Here is a 19,046-nt window from a genome sequence, read left to right as displayed (position 1 = left end):
AAACGTAAAAAAAAAGGTCATTATAACCCAAAGAAATTATAATTCCTAATCAGAAATCATTAAAAATGGTCCCTGTCCCTCAAGTTTCACAACAACCCAAAACTATCAACAGAAAAAAAAAATCAGTGTTATTGTAATTAAATATACATCTCACATTATAATCATACCCGCCCCACGCAATCATATAATTTGTATCTATCAAAAAAACATATAAAAAGTTATGTTCAAATTTTAAATCTACAATAAACAATCTAGAAAAAAATCAAAAAAAAAAAAACAAAAATTCACACTAAATTATTTCAAATTACGCTCCAAATGAGTTTGAATTGAATTTACAAAACAAGAAGAAAAAAAAAAAGACAAAAAAAAACCGTAGATTTCTCACACAGCTTTTCAGATTTCAATTCTTAATCTTGCCGGACACGAAAGGCGTGAAAATTTGTTCAATTTAAATTAAATTTTCATTTTGGAGACGACATTCGAGGTCGTCTCATGGGATTTTCAGAAAAAAAAGTAAGCTTTGAAAAAGATAAACAAAGATAAAAGTCTTTACGTTGACATTGAGTGTAGGTACCTTTGATGGCTACTTGTCATTCAGCGATTATAATATCCTGATCTATGACCTTTGCCGAAATAAGCTTAAATTCTATTCAAATGAATTTAAAAATTGAGTAGCCTTAGCAACTCAGTACAAATTTTGACCACCATAGCGCATTTAAACTATACCAATCTCAAATGATTTCATAAATCGTTGAAGCGAATTTTAATTACGCTTCAACACTGTTGTAAACCTAGACTGAGTTGAAATGGGCTCTGCTTGATTCTATGCAAATCAAAATCTTTTTGAAAAGTGACAAGTACTGTCATTATGAGTAATGCCAAATAACAATTATTAATTGTTGCTGCCATGAAGCTGTGTAACAAATTTATATTTGTTTTACTATAGAAAAGAACTGCAGAGCTGCTTATCAATTCAAAAAGACAAAAAAAAATAAAATATTAATTCTAATCCCGTAATCCCGCTGTGAAACGTGCTCTTATCTTTAACTCAGATATAGATTGGCACGTTTATTTAAAATTCACTTTTGTCTGGCAAACATTTATTTTTACTTCTTTAGATAAAAAAAAAGTGAACAATTTGAGGTCAATATTTTTTTGTATGTGAAAGGAAATAAAATGAGGTGGTTCTTCTGAAAAAAAAAAGAAAAAAATAAAACTCCCAAAAGAGTGTAATTCTAGAAGTAATAAAATCTTATCTGATCGCCAATGTGTGTACAAATAAACTTCTCTAATTAGTTTGGCGGCTGTCATGTGAGAATACACTAGTGACAGCTGCTGTTATATTTTTTACTTTTTTGGTTTGCTTTACTTAAACATCTTTGTTTAAAGAGAAACGAGGAAATAATTATAGCTGAACATTTAAGATGGATGAGATTTTGTGTAGGTAGGTCAGCAGGCTATATCAGATGAAGGTGATTTTTTGAATTCTATTTTTTCGGAAGTAGGTATGTATAATAATTCTTTGTTTTTTATTATAACGAGGAAATGTTACATGAATTTTAAATTAATAAGAATGTTTTGGGAGAGATAAATTTGAAATTTGGTGAAATTTAAAACAAAATATTATAAATTCACTTTTTCAAAAATAGAAAAAAAAAGAAATGAAAAATATGAATATTTATTATGCACAATCCCGGTTTGGATTTATTTGTTAGTTAGTTTCTGCAATATCCCTTCTTTAATTGGAGCTTAGAATAAATTAAATTAATTAAATTAGAATAAATAAATTAATATAATTACTAAACTTTATAAAAAGCTTATTCTCTTTTACCAATAAAGTAAACGAACAGAACCATAATAGTGTTCATTAGGGGTTTTCATGAAGCGGTGTAAACTCTGGGTAAATCTGGTAAACGTAATAAAAAGTTTGCTTACCACATTTACCATTTTACCAGGTTTTCCCAGAGTTTACACGGTTGCATGAATACATGAATAATATAGATTAGATTTTGTTATCTCTTTTTAAAATGAAATGTCAGTAATACCTAAAGTTAAAGCAATTGAATTTATATTCTCAATCACAGAAAACCACTTAGTAAGTTTATACTATAACAAAACTGTTTTGCTATTATGAGTTTGAGATGGTGCTTCTAGTCAATCCCTTTGACATTTCATTTCAAAAAGTAAATTTTCATACCCCAACGCCAAAAAATAAAATGTGCATGTGCGGCCGCACAGTGATGCCAGTTTCGTTTCCATAAGGCTTCACTTTTGACAGATAGTTTCATTTGCATTAAGCGCGTCCCACTAAAAGAGATCTTAGAGCATTTAAACATTTTTTTGTTTTAAAAGTGGGACAACAAATCTCTGATAGAGAGTAAATGAAATATAATAAATTAAGTTCTCTTAAACCTTCGTGTAAGAATTGTCAAACTTCACCTTCATTTTTAACCTTAATAATGAAAATGATCTTCTCAAGCGTGTCTATCTGGGCAATATAAGGCAGTATAGATAAAGATTTCAGTTCAAAACATCGACTAGCTTTTCAAAGTCCATATATCTAAATCAGGTTATCTTCTAATGTTACAAATAAATAAAACTTACCTTCTATTCTAAGAGTGCCTTAAATTTCTCTATGTCTTGCCAGCCAGCTAGATTAAAAAGATTGTAATTATTTTTCATTATCTCTATTTTCTTGTAGCAAACTATCTATTATAGGTTTCCAATATACGCTTGGCCTAAGCTCTGGAATCATCATCACCTTAGGCTAAATAATTTTGTAGAGTGTTGTAAAATCAAAGATTTAAATACATATATACAGAGAGCATGCTTTTACTTTCAGCTTGCTTAAAGTAAGACAAAAAAAAAGACCGCAGATCATTATCAATTTATTTAGGTCCGAAGAAAATTACTTTTGTTTTTTTTTTCCTTTTGAATTGTTACATTTTTTTAGAATTCTATTTTGCCATTGAATTTCTAGGTAATTTTAATCGAAAATAATGATGATGATTTTATATTTAGAAAGAAAAAAAAATTGATGCTGAAATTATATTATCTTGCGGCAAGTTAAAGAGACATGGTCACGATCGGCTGGCGAAGGGGTTCGACGCGCGGTTAGACACACTACTTTTGCCCACACAAGTCGAGTTTGCTTTTGGTCGCGTTTCGTTTTTGTCAAACAACATACAAGCTCACCACCACCTGGACTTAACATGTGAATGCAACTTTTGAATTGAATGGGAGTAGGTACCTATAGAAGCATTATATGGCTATCTAATGATATGAAATTTATTTGTGCTGCTATAGTATAAAGATGCACGCATAAATTTATTGAAAAATGAATTGAACTTGAAAATACTACTTCACAGTGCACAACTTTCCCCTTCACATTCACCCGAGGCACCATACATTTTTCATTAATGATTTTTTCTATTTTTTGTCATAAAATTTTTTCATTATTTATTTCTTTATTTTAAATTACTTTTATTGAAAAGAAAAAAACAAAAAAAAGATATAGTGGAAATCACTACTTGTTAAGAAATTGAGAGGTTTAAAGCATTTAAAAGTGTGAAAAATTCACATTAAAATGAGATTCCAAATTGGAATATCTTCACTAAACTTTCAATAAAAAGATTATTCATGAAAGTTCTTAAAATGGTTTACTTTACTACACACGTTTTTTAAAGAGCACCACTTAATAAAATGATCTCATAATTGATAATATAATAAACCAATCGGGTAATCATAAACCTTTATTATTTCTCAGCTAGTTGAGAAGCAATTAGAGAAATAAATAGAGAAGCAAGAAATCAAACCTGCGAGCAAGTTCCAATATAAAGTGCGTATAGTAAACATACGTCAAAACAAACTCTTATGTGAGATTTGACATTAACTTAACATTTTGACTAGCGTTAGCATACTTCAACTTAACCAATCCCTAGTTGATATTAGGCGCGTCCCGCAAAGAAAATATCTCTGAGAGCTCAATCTCATTTTGAAAGAGAGCAAAATAATTTTGTGGGGACAAGTTTCTCACATGAATCCAATTTTTTCAAGTCCAACACTTCAAATATTCTATTGTGAAAAAAAAATTATTTCGAAATTAATTATTTTGTGAGCAAGCTCAAAATAATACCTAACATATTCTTCAAATTTTCATTAAATTTTTTATGTTTTTAGCAATTTTATTTCTGCACACCACCAATTTGAATACAGTCAAACTTCTTTATAACGTAATTTTCTCTATAGCGAATTTCATTTCGTTCCCCTTCCCCATAAAAAACATTCCATACTAATTAGTTTCTTTATAACGAAGTTCCCTATAACGAAATTCTCTTTATAAAGAACTAATTTTTTTTGACCCAAGAGCAGATTCGTTTCTTTATAACGAAATGCCAATTTTCAAATTTGAAAAAAAAGCTCACTAGATTTGTATACCGAGTTTTAAAAGGGAACTCCCCGTTTTGGCAAGAATTTTCTTAAAGTTATTGTATGTATGTATGTTTGGATGCATGAAAAAGGGTACATGTGTTTTAGAAATTGTACGCATATAGACAGGTGAATCGTTCGTTTGAGTTTACATTTTAAGTTAGCCAATCACAAGGCTATTTCGCTATGAGAGAATATTGATAAAATTAAAAGTAGAGCAAAGAAAAGTATGTGGCTGAAAAATTTGATGTGTCGTTTAGTACACTATCAACAATGTTAAAGAATTAACTAAAAATTTTAAAGTTATGATTCATGTGCATGTTCAATTTCAAAGTTGATATGTTTTAACTAAAAAATATAAATGAATAAATTTCCTTAAGATGAGTTCTTTTTTGTACCATATTATTTTAAAAGAACACATGCAGTATTAAAAAATAAATTTTCTATATAACGAATTTTTTATAAAACTTCTTTATAACGAAGCAATTTTTTGTTCCCTTGAAGGTTCGTTATAAAGAAGTTTGACTGTATTTCTTTCGATATCTTATATCGGAAATCGGTCAACGCGGTGACTCCCAGACGTCACCTAAAATATCTTCCTTCTGTCAATGTAGCGTCATTGTCAAAACCCAAAACTGTGTGTCAGCGTACAAGTCAATACATTGAGATTATTTTGTTTTAACGATTTAACAATCACATGACTTGACTTGACACCCTTGTAAAAAATTTTGACGTTGACCATGACCGTGTAATCGTATCCATAAAAATGGCTGCAGAACAGAGATAACAAAAACAAGTGAAAAATGCAAAACCGATTTGCTGTCATTTGTGTTAAAATTTCAAAACAATATGGCGCCAGTTTCTAACACTGACGTTTAATTCGAAATCTGAGCACCGGTAAATGATTTTAAATAAGAAGACAATAGGGGTATTCATGAAACAGTGGTAAACCTGGTAAAGTGGTAAATGTGTCGAAATTGTATATGGTAGACCTGTTTGATTACCATATTTACCATTTTACCAGTTTTACTAAGAGTTTACAACGTTGCATGAATAATGAATACCCCTAATGTGTCCATGTCCATATAATACAGAAATTACACTTTTATTAATAATTTTTTTTAACGTTAAGTGTTGTGTTGCATAAAAGCTAAGTTTATAAATTTAACCCAAGTTATTTAAACTTTGGCGAGAAACCTGGATCTCTTTGTCAGTTCCACTTAAGTGGCACTTAAGTGGTCTATATAGGAAACATAAGTGGTACTATCAAATCAGAGATTTGAGTTATCTGAACACTAAAACACACTTAAAGTTCATAGTTAAGAAAGTCCCACTTAAGTGCCTCACATCGGAAACTTAAGTGACTCTTTCTATACAAATTTATACATTTTGAAATCTTCAACTAAAGTAATATCGTATCCATATCCATGTATCAGTCAATAACCAAAGGAAATCATTTGTTTGTTTTTTTTGTTTTCACTCACATTTCTACTCGTACACAGATATGCAATGTAGTAGTTCACAGTATTCTTATTAGAGTTGTTTATTTCTGTACAATGAAACCACAAAACTATGGAAAACTTTTGCACACACCTTAAGAGTTAACTTTCTCAAAAAACACCTAAAAGTATACTACTACATTATTTTTTTGCTTACTGAAAAGTGTTTACTATTTCTTAATTCAATTTAACTTAACTTAATAAAAATAACATTCTCAAACTAATTATATCTATTTTCAAAACAAACTAAAAAGCTTTTCCCGCTGTATTTCAGAATAATCAAAAAAGAAAAACAACAAAACAACTTATAATTCTAGCGCAGGCTCTTTAAGACATTTTTATTCATTTAGTGATTTTTCTTTTTAGCTTCAATTTCGCAAACGAAATGAAAAGTTCATAGTCTTTTACCGCCCCAAAAGCCACAAATAGCTCCTATAAAGTAAACAAAAATATAAATGTCATGTTATTTTCATTGCATGTCACGTCAATTTCCCTTTCATTCATTCATTAGCTTTGACGTTTTGAGTTTTTTTTTTTTTTTTGAGGAGGAGAAAGAGGCCAGTGCTCTTGGCTTTACGTTTGTCAATAATTATAATTGTTCTGTTTTTGTTGAACTTTCGTTTCCTTGGTTGCTATTGCTTGCTTGTAAGGTGCGTTAATTCCTAAAAGCTTACTTTATTTTTAGTTCTACCTGCTGCCGCGCTTTTATAGCACGAAATTACCGTCACTTAAGGTTGCCAAAAATAAATCAGTTATCACCAGTGTGATATTGGAACTTTTCTTTAATAAAAATTTGGTAGAAATGATGTGAGAAAATCTAAATCAAAACAAAGAAAAACAAACAAACGCTTTTTTTGTTGGTTGGGGAAAATTTGGAAAATCATGGGTTATTCACAATGGCGATAATTTTTGACAGAAGAGAACACAGAACACATAGACAATAGAGCTGGGCAAATCGTTCATTTCAAAAGATCGAATCGTTCAAAGATTGATTTCACCAAAGATTCGGTCTTTTCTATCAATCGTTCTTTGGTTCATTTAATCGCAACCATTCCTTTTTCACTCATTTCGTTCTGACAAATGAGAGAAGAAACAAGAAATCGCGTATAACCTGAAATATTAACATTTCAATGCAACCATATAAAACAATTTTTCGTTTATATTTTCTATGAGAGTTTTTTTTAAATCTAATTATCTCCGCTTTTTTTTTGAAAATATATTTTTGGAAAATTTTAATGGTAAATTTGATTATTAGTTAGGCCCTATGTCTCCGCCAAGTTCAAAACGTCGAAATAGATACATCAAAAATAAAAAGAAGTCAAGGGCAGATATTCGATAGAAATTCCCAATTGAATCCGATTCAATTCAAACTCTGAACCTGATTATATAAACTTGTATCAGTTGTATGCATTGAATCGAAATGATGATTGAGAATGAATGGTATGAACGAAATCCGAGTTCTGAGAGATTTTTTAGATGATTTTTGATTGTGAACGATTTGGATGAACGAAACGTTCTTTTCCACTTCGTGGTTTTTGATTGTAAACGATTTGGATGAACGAAACGTACTTTTCTACTTCGTACTTTCTTATTTTATGAACGAGATTGATATAAGGATTGATTGATTTGGTTTATAGTGATTGCAATCACTCAGAATTTTCGGTGAACGGGTCAAAAAGACCGAATCAATCACGATTGACACAGCTCTAATAGACAAATAATAAAAGTTCGCAAGTGTCAAGTAGCGTGCATTTTCTCCACCATCACATTGACTTATTCCGGGTCGTTGTAATAAGACGCAAGTCAGTGTGTTTTTTGAGAAAAAATAACTCAAAATATTTTTAAGTGTTTTTTAACATAAAATTGATGGGGGTTTTAAGAATTTTTATTGACAAACAAATGTTTATGGAGTTTTGGTCAATAATTTATTGTTAAGTTTTTAGTTTGTTTTATTTATATTTGAGAGAGAGAGAAGAAAGAGAGAGTGATTTTCTGTGTGAAAATGTCATCAGAAAGTGAAAAAACATGTGAAGAGATTATTTCACCGCCTATAAATGATGAGAAGTTGACTGAAGCAGTCGAAGAGGATGAAGTCAACAACAGTGAAGGAATTGGTAAATAATATTACAAGAGAAATGTATCCCGTAGGGATTTGGGGGAGGAGAAATAAAAATGTAGTACGTGCAATCAAAAGCAAGCTACAAATAGGGAAGTAAACAAAGGACATCTGAAGGGTATTGATGTCGTTATGGTTATGGTAGTTGTTTTGTTTGGAAGGTTCTGGTTTTCTGTTGGCGGTGGGGCTTTATATTTACTATGGATAAAGGTGTTATCACATCTTTATTCAACTTACAGATATTTTTACATAATGAATATTAACTTTTAGAGTTATGATTTTTAAATTTTATATTATTATTAAAATGTTTTAATTTTCAATTTAATTTCAAGGCTATATACTTTTAACAATATAATTTAGAATTTAACATAACATTGTGATCTTTTACATCTGGCTTGCAAATTAGGTTCAAAACGATAACATTTATATGCATGTGGGAAATGTTAAATATAAGTTGATGTTATGAAATTGATAAGAGATTAAATAAATTAGAGAGAAGTAAACAAATAACAAAAAACTTAGATTATTACAGTTAATTGACTTATTTCATAACTAGTTTCGTTTTACAAATATTTTCATAGAATTTTCAAGTTTTCAAAATTTTCCATTAATTTAGTATACAACTTAGAGAGGTTAAAAGTTGTAGAATCTTTTAATTAAAATTTTAAACTAAATTGAATATTCGGCGAACCGCAAAGGCGGCTCACTAGTGTGAACCAGATAAGCCAGTTTGTAAGTTTTGTATTAAGTTAGACTTACCTGGTCAACGTAATCGGTAAACGTGTTGGCTCTGTAACGTAAAAGTAACGTCAAAATCTTTCCCAAAAGTGTCATTTCGTGTGAGCGTCAGGGATGAGAATGCTAAGCCCGAAAAGTGAAACATATTGCCCAAAAAAACGAAGTAGATTTGGAAAATATGTAGCAGATAATGAAAAAAAAAAAAATATACATATAAAACAAAGGAGAATGCCCAAAAATAAATATATTTAAAAAAAAATTATTTTCATTGACTTGGTCTTAGTTCCATGAGCAAAGATGTGCCATCTGCCATATAATAACCTAAGATTGTTTTTTAAAAGCCGATGTCTGATTTATTTTATGCAAAATGCATGACCGGACCCAGAGCCATTATGGGGATCTGGGCGGTTACATAAAATAATTGATATCTTGGATGGGTCTTTGATTTGGATGTATATGAAAGTGAAATTCTTGCAGTGCCTAGTGAGCCAATTTAAAAATAAAGAGCACTAACAATGCATTTTTTTAACAAAAAATGTAACAAGACGACACACCTTAAATGAAATTTTGTTCGTTAGAAAAAATTTGTCAAACGAAGTAGAAATAGGTTGCTACGTAGCAGATACATCAAAATAAATTAATGAAGTAGATCTGCTACATATGAAGTAAATACTCATCTCTGGTGAGCGTCCATGACAAAAGCTGCCAACGCGTTTACGGGTACGATGCAACTCGCACTGACATTTTTTTTGTTTGGGTTTTGAAATTGACATTGCGTTGAAAAATACAAAAAATATTGTTTTTGGTGACGTCAGAGAGTCAAAACGTTGACTGATTTCTTCAGCATGTAATCTTAGCTTTGTGTTAGTATTTTTCAAGCACTCATAGTGGATATACATATAAAAAACTATTTGACAGTTCTGACAACTTGGCAGCACTGAGGTCATTAATTTACTTTTAATTCAAATTTTGACAACCAGCCGCGCATCACCACGCAGTTATTAGAAATTTCAAAACAAATCCATCCGCCATTTTACATTTGTTCTTTTCTAATTAAAGCGACCTTCACTCGAATTTGTTGAGATATTAATAGCTTTAAATCGCTTATCCATGCCCGTTTACTAAAATATGAGCCTTTAAAAAAAATTACAAGCGGGGATTTTGAATTTTCGGTTTCCTTACAAATGACAAAATTGAGTTGTATCTTATCACTTTAGTTATTCGGCAGTAAAAATCATGCAAAAATTAAAATAGAACTACAAATACCTAAATCTTATTAAAAATTTATGTGACTGTTCTATTGTCTACTGTTATTGTATACAGAATAATAACATAACAAAATCTCTTGAGGCTTGTATTAATGTTTTGCATGAAATTCGGGATACATTTTTTGTGGTAGCTCCGCTGAAGCACCCAAAATCACCTGAGTTTAGTGTTGGTTGAAATTTGATCGTTAACATACGAAAAAATGTTTGAGTCCTTTTTGTAAAATGTTAAATTTTCTACGGTAAAATGCTAAAATATTTTCTGCATGACGTTTAAAATAAAAAAAAACCAACTAATTTAGCTCATGCAAATTTTATGGAAAACGAACATTCAAAATTACCGCCCTTTAAATATTTATTTACTAGTTCATATTTTGCCATAGTCTAGTATGCCCTTAATTATTATTATTCAAATCGTTTCGCATTTAAAAGTCAAATTGAAATACCCTAGTATCGAAATTAAAAAAAAAAAGTTGCGTATACGCCACCCCTATCTTCACAAAAACTAATTTTCTAATTTTCACAATGAGTTGCATATTTTTAGGGCTCATTTACATTCCTAAAACTAATGTTTCAAATCTCCCTTTACAAATAGGTATTCTTTTTATTCGTCTTTTTCCAACAAATTTCCGATGCATTTCTTTTCTTTAATACTACTTCTACACCAAGTGTGTTGTATAAAACCAAAAATTATATAAATTAACATTAAAAGATCTATTTTAACTTAAAATAATTTTTTTTAAATAAATATTTTTCTCTTTTCAATTGCAGACCTTGGAGTCGGTAACTTTGTTAAAACCGTAACACCATGTCCATTACGAGCACCGCTTGTCGTTTCAATCGTTGGACTACCATGTCGCGGCAAATCATTTGCTGCCCACAAAATCGCCCGTCATCTTAGCTGGAAGGGTGAATTGGCTAAAGGTAAGTTAACAAAAAAAAAAAAAATAAAAAAAAATAATCCCTAGGGGACACCCGGGTTTGAACCGGGGACCTCTCGATCTGCAGTCGAATGCTCTACCACTGAGCTATATCCCCTCCTTATATTTCTCATGACAAAGTTCTTTCTTGAAATTCTTGTACATTTTTTTCATAGAATTTAATCAAGAATATTTTTAAAGTAGAATCGAATGTAAGATAAGATGAATGTTAAGGAAATTAAATCGTTCTTGAGTCACTGAGTAAATAAAAAGGGGATATAGCTCAGTGGTAGAGCATTCGACTGCAGATCGAGAGGTCCCCGGTTCAAACCCGGGTGTCCCCTTTGTTCAATATTATTTTTACAAATTCTTATGTATATAAATCTTCTTCTTAAAAACTTGTTCTTTTGGAAACGATTTTGTTATAAGAAAAATTATATTTGATCTTATTTATCGATAGTAAAAGTTAATGAGAGTTTTTGTTTGCATTTTAAATTTTAATAAAGTGTATCATTTCCTATTAAAAGAATATGTTTTTGTTTCTATTTGATTGATAGTGATTAGGTTACGATTTTGTTGTGTGTAAGTAAAATTGAAAATCTATAAAAAAAAAAGACTTCCGGATAAGAACACACATTTTTTATCGATTTCTTGATGAAACTTCCTTATATTTTCTTTTGACCTTGAAAACCCTTACCACAGGCATAACCACTCCTAGAATTATTCTATAAACAGCAATAAAAGGGATTGTTTACTTTGCGTGATTCTGTGTAATCAAATTATTGGATTGGTAAACTTAAATTACGTTGTTTTATTAATTTTTATTGAACTAAATTTAGAGAACTTGGGAAGGCTGGGTATAATTTGATTCAAAAAGTTAAGTTGTTTGTTTTAGAAATTATGCTTTATCATTTAGAATGTACAAGGTACATATTTTGCAAGTCATATATTGTTTTTGTTATCTATTTCCGATATGCATAAAGTTAATATAGTTAGAGCAAAATTAATTGGAAAAATAATAATCGACTAGAAATAACAATAACAATTGAAAATGTTGATGGTGAGCAGAGTTGTAAGAACAAAATAACAATTAAAAAAAAATGCATTTGAAATACAAAATATTTACCTATTGCAATTAAATAAAATTTGCATTAAAAAAAATATTTATTGCAGCTGAAAAAAAGCATTCAAAAAATGTTTATTGCAACTTAAAAAGTATTTGCATTAAAAAGCATATTTATTGCATCTAAAAATATTTTGCATTAAAAAAATGTTTTTGCAACTCAAAAAATATTTGCATTGAAAATTAAATTTTTATTAAAAATAAAAATATAATAATATAAAAAATAAATTTTCTGCATTGGGAAAAAAATCAAATGCTTGCATTAAATATTTTGTTTAATATTCGTCGAGTTTCTTACAATTTTGACTATTTGTTCAATGTTTAGTTGAAATAGCTAATGTATTGTCAAAAAGCTCAAATTGTTAGAAATTCGACGAATATTAAAAACAAAAATATTTAATGCACACACTTTGCATTGAATTTTTTAATCCAAAATATTTTAACATTTGCAATAAAAATTTTATTTTATAGGAAAATATTTTTCAGTTGCAATAGCCGTGTTTTATTGGTTATTCAGTACTTAGCTCAACAAATGATTGCTAAGGATAAACAAAAATTTTTTATTTGTTGGTTTACAGAGAAAATTTGTTTCTAACATTTTTGACCCTTCAACAATAAAAGATTATTAATAATAAATAAAAGTAATTGTTTGTTGTTGTTTACAGCGTTAAATGTTTACTCAGTAAAATACTGAGTACCAATAAAACACGGCTAATATCATTTTTTTCTAATGCAAAATATATTTAGTTGCCATAAATATTTTTTTTATTGCAAAATTTTTCAATTGCAATACAATTTTTTTTAATGCAAGTTTTTTTCTGTTGCAATTAATATTTTTTTTTTCAATGCAAATTTTTTTATTTGAAATAAATATTTTTTTTTTGAATTTGTAATGGAAAACAAATGCATTAAAAAAATTTTTTTTTACAAAACTGATAGTTAGGAATTAGAGAAGTAGTTTTGCATTTCTGTTTTTATATTAAGCTAGAGCGACTTTTGAGTAATTTTTATTATAATTTTTTAATGTTTCAAATCTACACATAGACGCAGACGAGTGAATTTATGACATTTAAAAAAAAACAATATATTCACAAAATGTTAAGCCTATTTGCCATTTAGAAGTTAACAAAATTCTTTGTCTTTTTTAACTAAATTAAAAAAACAATTTGATACTTCCGATTGTAGGTATTCTTAAAAAAAGTTAGGATAACTTGACATGATAAAATGATTGAAAAGCTTACCGAATTTATTTAAGTCTTCAATTTTGTATTTTATTCTGTCGAAATCTGCCTAGACATGTCATTAAAGTGATAAGTAGAAAGTTTGGGTCACTGTGGTGTATGCGTACTTTTTTTTTGTATGAAAAAATACAATTAACTATGAACTCTTTTCATTATGAATTTTCGTTTCAAATGGAAAGTGAATGGTAAATATCATCCCAATACCATTATAATGCAATATTTTTTTGGTCTCGAAAGCCGTATTTTAGCTAAAAAAGTTCTATCGGAGTTTTTTTTTCAATTCCTTGTAACTGATTGAGCTCACTCTCAATGTCGAAAATTTGCAACTACCATTTGAGTCAATACATTTAAACAATAAGTACATGAACACAAAATTGAAACTTGTACTAAAATTGTAATTCCATTTCGATGAGTTCATGAACTTCGATAAAGAATATTTCTGTAAATGTACTCACAAATATGTTCTACTAAGGTTACAATTATAAAAAAATTAACTCAAGGTCGCAAACACTTTTTTTGCCGAAAACCAGGAATGAAGTCACTCATAATTGGAAAATTGGGCTATTTTTTAACTTAGATTTTTGATTACTGACAATATTCGATGCTCGATTTAAAAAAATCAATAAATATTTATTTGTGCATAACTAAAACAACAGTGGAAAAATCAAAACAACCAAAATTTGATCCATTAGCCATTTCAAAGTGGTATAAGTCACATTTAACATTCACTTCAAAAAATATCAATTTATTTAATCAAAAGCAACAATTTTACGAATTCAAATATAAAAATGCAGTTACTAAAACATCTTTGGCTGCAATAACTTGATTAGACTGCTTTGCAAACGTAATTTCGATATCTATTTAAAAAATTATAATAATTATTATTTTCTTCTAGTTTTCCCAGTGGAACAAAACGCTACCTCAGAAACTTTAAATGATATCTCAAATTGGTTTCTCGACGGCAATAATGTTGCTGTAAGTTATCAACAACAAAAAGATAAAAATATTTGTTAAAAATACAATTTTATTACAATTTTTAATTTCAGATTATTGATGGCATGCATTTGAGTCGTCAATCACGCCAATTAGTTTCCAATTTTTGTAATGACCGCATCTACCATCATTTAATTGTTGAAATCGATTGTGATGATAAAAGTCTCGAATCAAATATTAAAGAGATGGTACGTTATTTTGAAAGAACAAATAATCGCAGCATAGATTGGAAAAAGATATTTATCGAAAAGGTAAAATAAAAAAATGTTAGATTATTTTTTTTTCTTAAATTAATTTTATTGTTTTATTATATTTTTTTAAAAAAAAGGTTCGTGACTGTACACCATTGTTCGAAAAATGCCTTCCACTTGAAAGTCCTTTAATCACTGTCAATAATTCGGAAAATCCTTACTTGCATTCGGTGATGTCACGTGGAGTGCAAGGAGCCTTACAAACATCAATTTTGGGTGTTCTTTCACATCCGGTGATAAGAGAACAACTTTTTTACTTTAGTCGAGTAAGTGAACACATTTTGAAAAACTATTTAAAAATTTCACAACTCGAGGGAAAGAATAAATGAGTTCCACAGTTTTTAAGAGGATCTAGTTTCTGTACATAGTATTTGTATAGAATATTACATCATACTCAAATCAACTCAAAACTGCTTAGTCACACCCGAAACTGGTATGTCACAAGTGAATAACATGATAAACTAGTAAATCACAACAGCAAACTGGTAAATTTTAATCGAAGCGCTAAATCATCACAGGACAAACTCACGACTCACACTCAAGTGTAATGAGTCACGCCCGAAACCAGCAAATAACAACAAAATTGTAAATCATAGACAACTACTGTTGTAGTAAGTCATAACACAAATTGTCAATTGCAAGTAAAAGTTGAAGTTAATTTATAAGCTCAAACTGGTAAATCACACCCGAAACAAGTTCATAAATCACACTCGAAACTAGTAAATCACACTAAAAACTATATCTGAAACTTGTAAACCACAATACAAAACTAGATAATTTAAAAAAATCCTTCTCAAAATGAGTAAATCACACCCGAAACCAAAACTAGTAGCTACACGGAAATAAATAGTTAGGTGCTGTGGAACTCATTTGTTTAAACGCAAAGTGTACACAATTTTTAATTTTCAGTAACAAATTTCTATATTCACAGCACGGTGAATCTGATTACAATGTGGTTGGAAGGATCGGTGGCAATGCGGATTTGTCATCGCGTGGCTGGAAATATGCAGAACGTTTGACTCGTTTGTTTAAGGAAAATCAATTGACCCTTCCCGGTCCTCAATTGGTACGTTTTTTCTTTAAAAAAAGAAGGAAAATCCCAATCTTACTTCCTCTATTTCTACAGATTTGGACTTCAGAATTCATCCGAACTATTCATACGGTTCGTGATATTCCTGGACCTAGAGCTGCTGTTAACGATTTAAATGAAATTAATGCTGTAAGTTTTTCTAAATCATTTATTTAAGCTCAATTGTGTAATTTCATTATTTTTCAGGGTATTTGTGAAGGACTTACTTATGAAGAGATTCAAGAAAAATTCCCACAAGAATTTGCTTGGCGCGATCAAGATAAATTCAAATATCGCTACCCTCATGGCGAATCATATTTGGATTTGTTGCAGCGTGTCGATAGTGTCATTCAGGGATTGCTCACCAAAACTCAAGTTTTGGTTGTTTCCCATCAAGCAGTTTTGAGATGTGTGATGGCGTATTTTAATGGCACTAAGCCAGGTAATTTTTTTTATTTTTTTTCATTTTTTCTTTAATATAAATATACTGCAGAAAAGTAGATGCATTTGGGTGATGCACAAAGATGCTTATGACAATGTTCCATTATTTTTTTTTTATCTTGTTTTGGATTTTACCAACTTGAATATGTTTTATTTTTAGATGAATATTATTTTAAGTGCGACAAGTTCATACATTGCTTGCCCTCCACTTTATTTTATTATATTCTCAATAACGATGCCTACATAAAGAAAATTCAATTCTATTTTTGAACCGAAGGAAAAATAATGTGGAAAAACGCTGTATGAGAGCCTTTTCATGCAAATTAAATGTAAAATTAGAGAATGAAAACATTTTCTTTGTCACTTTTTTTAAACATTTTTTACCAATGCACAGCTGTTGATGGTGTTGTCTTTTTCCGTGAAAAGATGTTTTTAATGATGCATTTGTTATAATATGCACTGCACATACCTAATGTAGAAAAGCAATCATCAACAGTCGAATCCCAATATATGTGTGTACATTGTACATATTAGAGAATAAATAAAAAAATAAAACGCACGAGTTGGTCGCACCTCGCACGTAGGTACCTACTTAGTCTTAGGGTAAAATAAACTTGGAGAGAAAGAATTTTTTTGAATACAAAAAGATAAAACTATAAACAATAAACACCTTTTAAAGAATTTGAATTTATAAGGCATGTTCACACGAGTACAAAAAAGTTTTGACAAAAGTGAATGTTTGTGAGTGAGACGTGTAAATGTGAACCCATTTTGTATATACATTTTAAAAACGCTTCACAAAATCTAGAAACATAATTGGAATAAAAGGCTAAGGGCTTGAAACAAATCGAAATTTTCTTACATATTTTAAGTTCAAAACATATTTTTATTACTTGCGATATGCATTCATATTATAGAGAGCTACAGCCTGAACTGTACTTGGTACTAGTATCTAGCGTTTTTTGGAGATGCTCCAGAAATTAATTTTTTAGAACAAAAAATAACGATACTTCCCATATACCAATTTTAGAAAAATTTTAATTTTCTCAAAAACGGCTCAAATAATTTTTATGAAAAAAAAACAGGCGGTAGTTTTGAAACTACTTATTATTAATGGTATCTAACTGTCTAGTGCCGTTCTTTTTTTAATTTCTGAATTTCTCCCAAACGACTTATTCTGTGCCAACGAAATTTTTAATACCCAAGGATTTATAAGTTCTCATTTATGCAAGTCAAAATTAAATTTAAAAACAAATAATTTTTTTTGTGGTTTTGAATTTTTGTTTTTGAAATTAAAATTTTCTAAATTTGATTTTTTTTTTGTCTTGGGCTTAGATGTCGATTAATATAATAGAAAATGTCATTTAAAAAAATTGTTTTAAAAACCGGCTCTAACGATTTTGATTTTTTTTTCTAAAAAATGCATCTTAAATTCTTCTTTTTAGATACATTTCAATTAAGATGCTGTTGAACCAGAGTTGTCACGGTGGGCAGGAAGCATCGACAGGTATGAGAAAAATGTCGACAAAAACTACATGTTGGGTTGTATTTGTTGATGATTATACGTGCAAAATCCGTTGGAATTGAAATCCTAGCTGCTCCTTTTCAAAAGTTATTCATATTTTTGTATTTCTAATCGGGACAATTGGGAATAAAAATCTTAGGGAGAGTACGATAACTTAGGCGACAAGAATTGATAACGGTATTTTGTAGAGGAGTTTAATACAATAATTTTTTACTACAGGAGGGGGGGTCCATCTCCCCCCGTTTAGGCGGGAGGGGCAATTTTCTAAAATATCATGTTAAATACAAAAAAAAATTATTAAAAAACAATGGCAACACTTACAGTTATGAATGATACCTTTTTCAAGATACAGAATTGTACACTTGATTCTAATTTTTAAATCAAATTATTGCAATTAATTGTTCTTGAAATAATCAACTTCAAAGTCAAAATTTGGGAAAAAAGTTGAAAAAAAAACACATTAAATACTATTTTTACCAAGAATGCGAATTTAAATACGAAATAAATCAATGAAATAAACTGCCTCAATTTATTTATAATCAAATTCTGAAAATTATATGCTTCTGTGCCTTCTAGTTTTTGAGAAAATTGAAAATTAAAAAACTACCTTTTTATCAGATTTGTATTTTTTAGCTGTTAACGTGTTTACATAAACATAATGCTTGCAGTATGCCCCCTTGCAACCCCCCTGCTTGAGCTCACTTCCTGAAAACCCGCGAAGCAAGCCTGGCATGATACTTTTAAGTTAAAAAGCTGTTCATATTGGTGAAAATAGTTAAGAAAATGAAAATCTGATAAAAAGATAATTTTCTTATTTTTAATTTTCTCGGAAATTATAAGGCACAGAAATATATGGTTTTCAGTATTTGATAAGATATTAATTGAGGCAGTTTATTTTGTTGATTTATTTCATATTTAAATTTACAGTCTTGGTAAAAATAGTATTTAATGTGTTTTTTTTTCAACTTTTTTCCCAAATTTTGACTTTGAAGTTGATTATTTCAAGAACAATTAATTGCAATAATTTGATTTAAAAATTAGAATCAAGTGTACAATTCTGTATCTTGAAAAAGGTATCATTCATAACTGTAAGTGTTGCCATTGTTTTTTAATAATTTTTTTTTGTATTTAACATGATATTTTAGAAAATTGCCCCTCCCGCCTAAACGGGGGGAGATGGACCCCCCCTCCTGTAGTAAAAAATTATTGTATTAAACTCCTCTACAAAATACCGTTATCAATTCTTGTCGCCTAAGTTATCGTACTCTCCCTAAGATTTTTATTCCCAATTGTCCCGATTAGAAATACAAAAATATGAATAACTTTTGAAAAGGAGCAGCTAGGATTTCAATTCCAACGGATTTTGCACGTATAATCATCAACAAATACAACCCAACTTGCAGTTTTTGTCGACATTTTTCTCATACCTATCGATGC

General features: G+C 29.5%; 2 protein-coding genes and 2 non-coding genes across 9 annotated transcripts in view; 3 read left to right on the top strand and 1 right to left on the bottom strand.

Moving 5' to 3' along the window:
* Positions 1-19,046, top strand: part of LOC129905098 (serine-rich adhesin for platelets) — a 158,307-nt gene that overhangs the window by 60,306 nt on the left and 78,955 nt on the right. The window lies entirely within an intron of this gene.
* The window catches only part of LOC129905103 (6-phosphofructo-2-kinase/fructose-2,6-bisphosphatase-like), a 99,642-nt gene that overhangs the window by 78,707 nt on the left and 1,889 nt on the right, over positions 1-19,046 (top strand). For 5 of the 6 annotated variants that reach the window (XM_055980488.1, XM_055980485.1, XM_055980491.1 and 2 more), the window contains 7 exons: positions 10,818-10,970; positions 14,226-14,305; positions 14,377-14,574; positions 14,652-14,840; positions 15,506-15,640; positions 15,701-15,793; positions 15,851-16,085. In XM_055980488.1, the coding sequence (XP_055836463.1) occupies positions 10,818-10,970; positions 14,226-14,305; positions 14,377-14,574; positions 14,652-14,840; positions 15,506-15,640; positions 15,701-15,793; positions 15,851-16,085 (1,083 nt within the window). Of the gene's footprint in view, positions 1-7,674; positions 8,042-10,817; positions 10,971-14,225; positions 14,306-14,376; positions 14,575-14,651; positions 14,841-15,505; positions 15,641-15,700; positions 15,794-15,850; positions 16,086-19,046 lie in introns of those variants that run through there. The other variant, XM_055980487.1, reaches the window with a different exon arrangement.
* Trnac-gca (transfer RNA cysteine (anticodon GCA)) lies at positions 11,013-11,084 on the bottom strand. Its single transcript has one exon. It is a non-coding gene; the product is annotated as a tRNA-Cys (tRNA).
* Trnac-gca (transfer RNA cysteine (anticodon GCA)) lies at positions 11,239-11,310 on the top strand. Its single transcript has one exon. It is a non-coding gene; the product is annotated as a tRNA-Cys (tRNA).

The sequence above is a fragment of the Episyrphus balteatus genome, chromosome 1 (genome assembly GCF_945859705.1).
Source record: "Episyrphus balteatus chromosome 1, idEpiBalt1.1, whole genome shotgun sequence".
NCBI classification, from domain to species: domain Eukaryota; kingdom Metazoa; phylum Arthropoda; class Insecta; order Diptera; family Syrphidae; genus Episyrphus; species Episyrphus balteatus.
The sequence above is the reverse complement of the archived record's forward strand: the minus strand, read 5'-3'. Positions and strand labels throughout refer to the sequence as shown.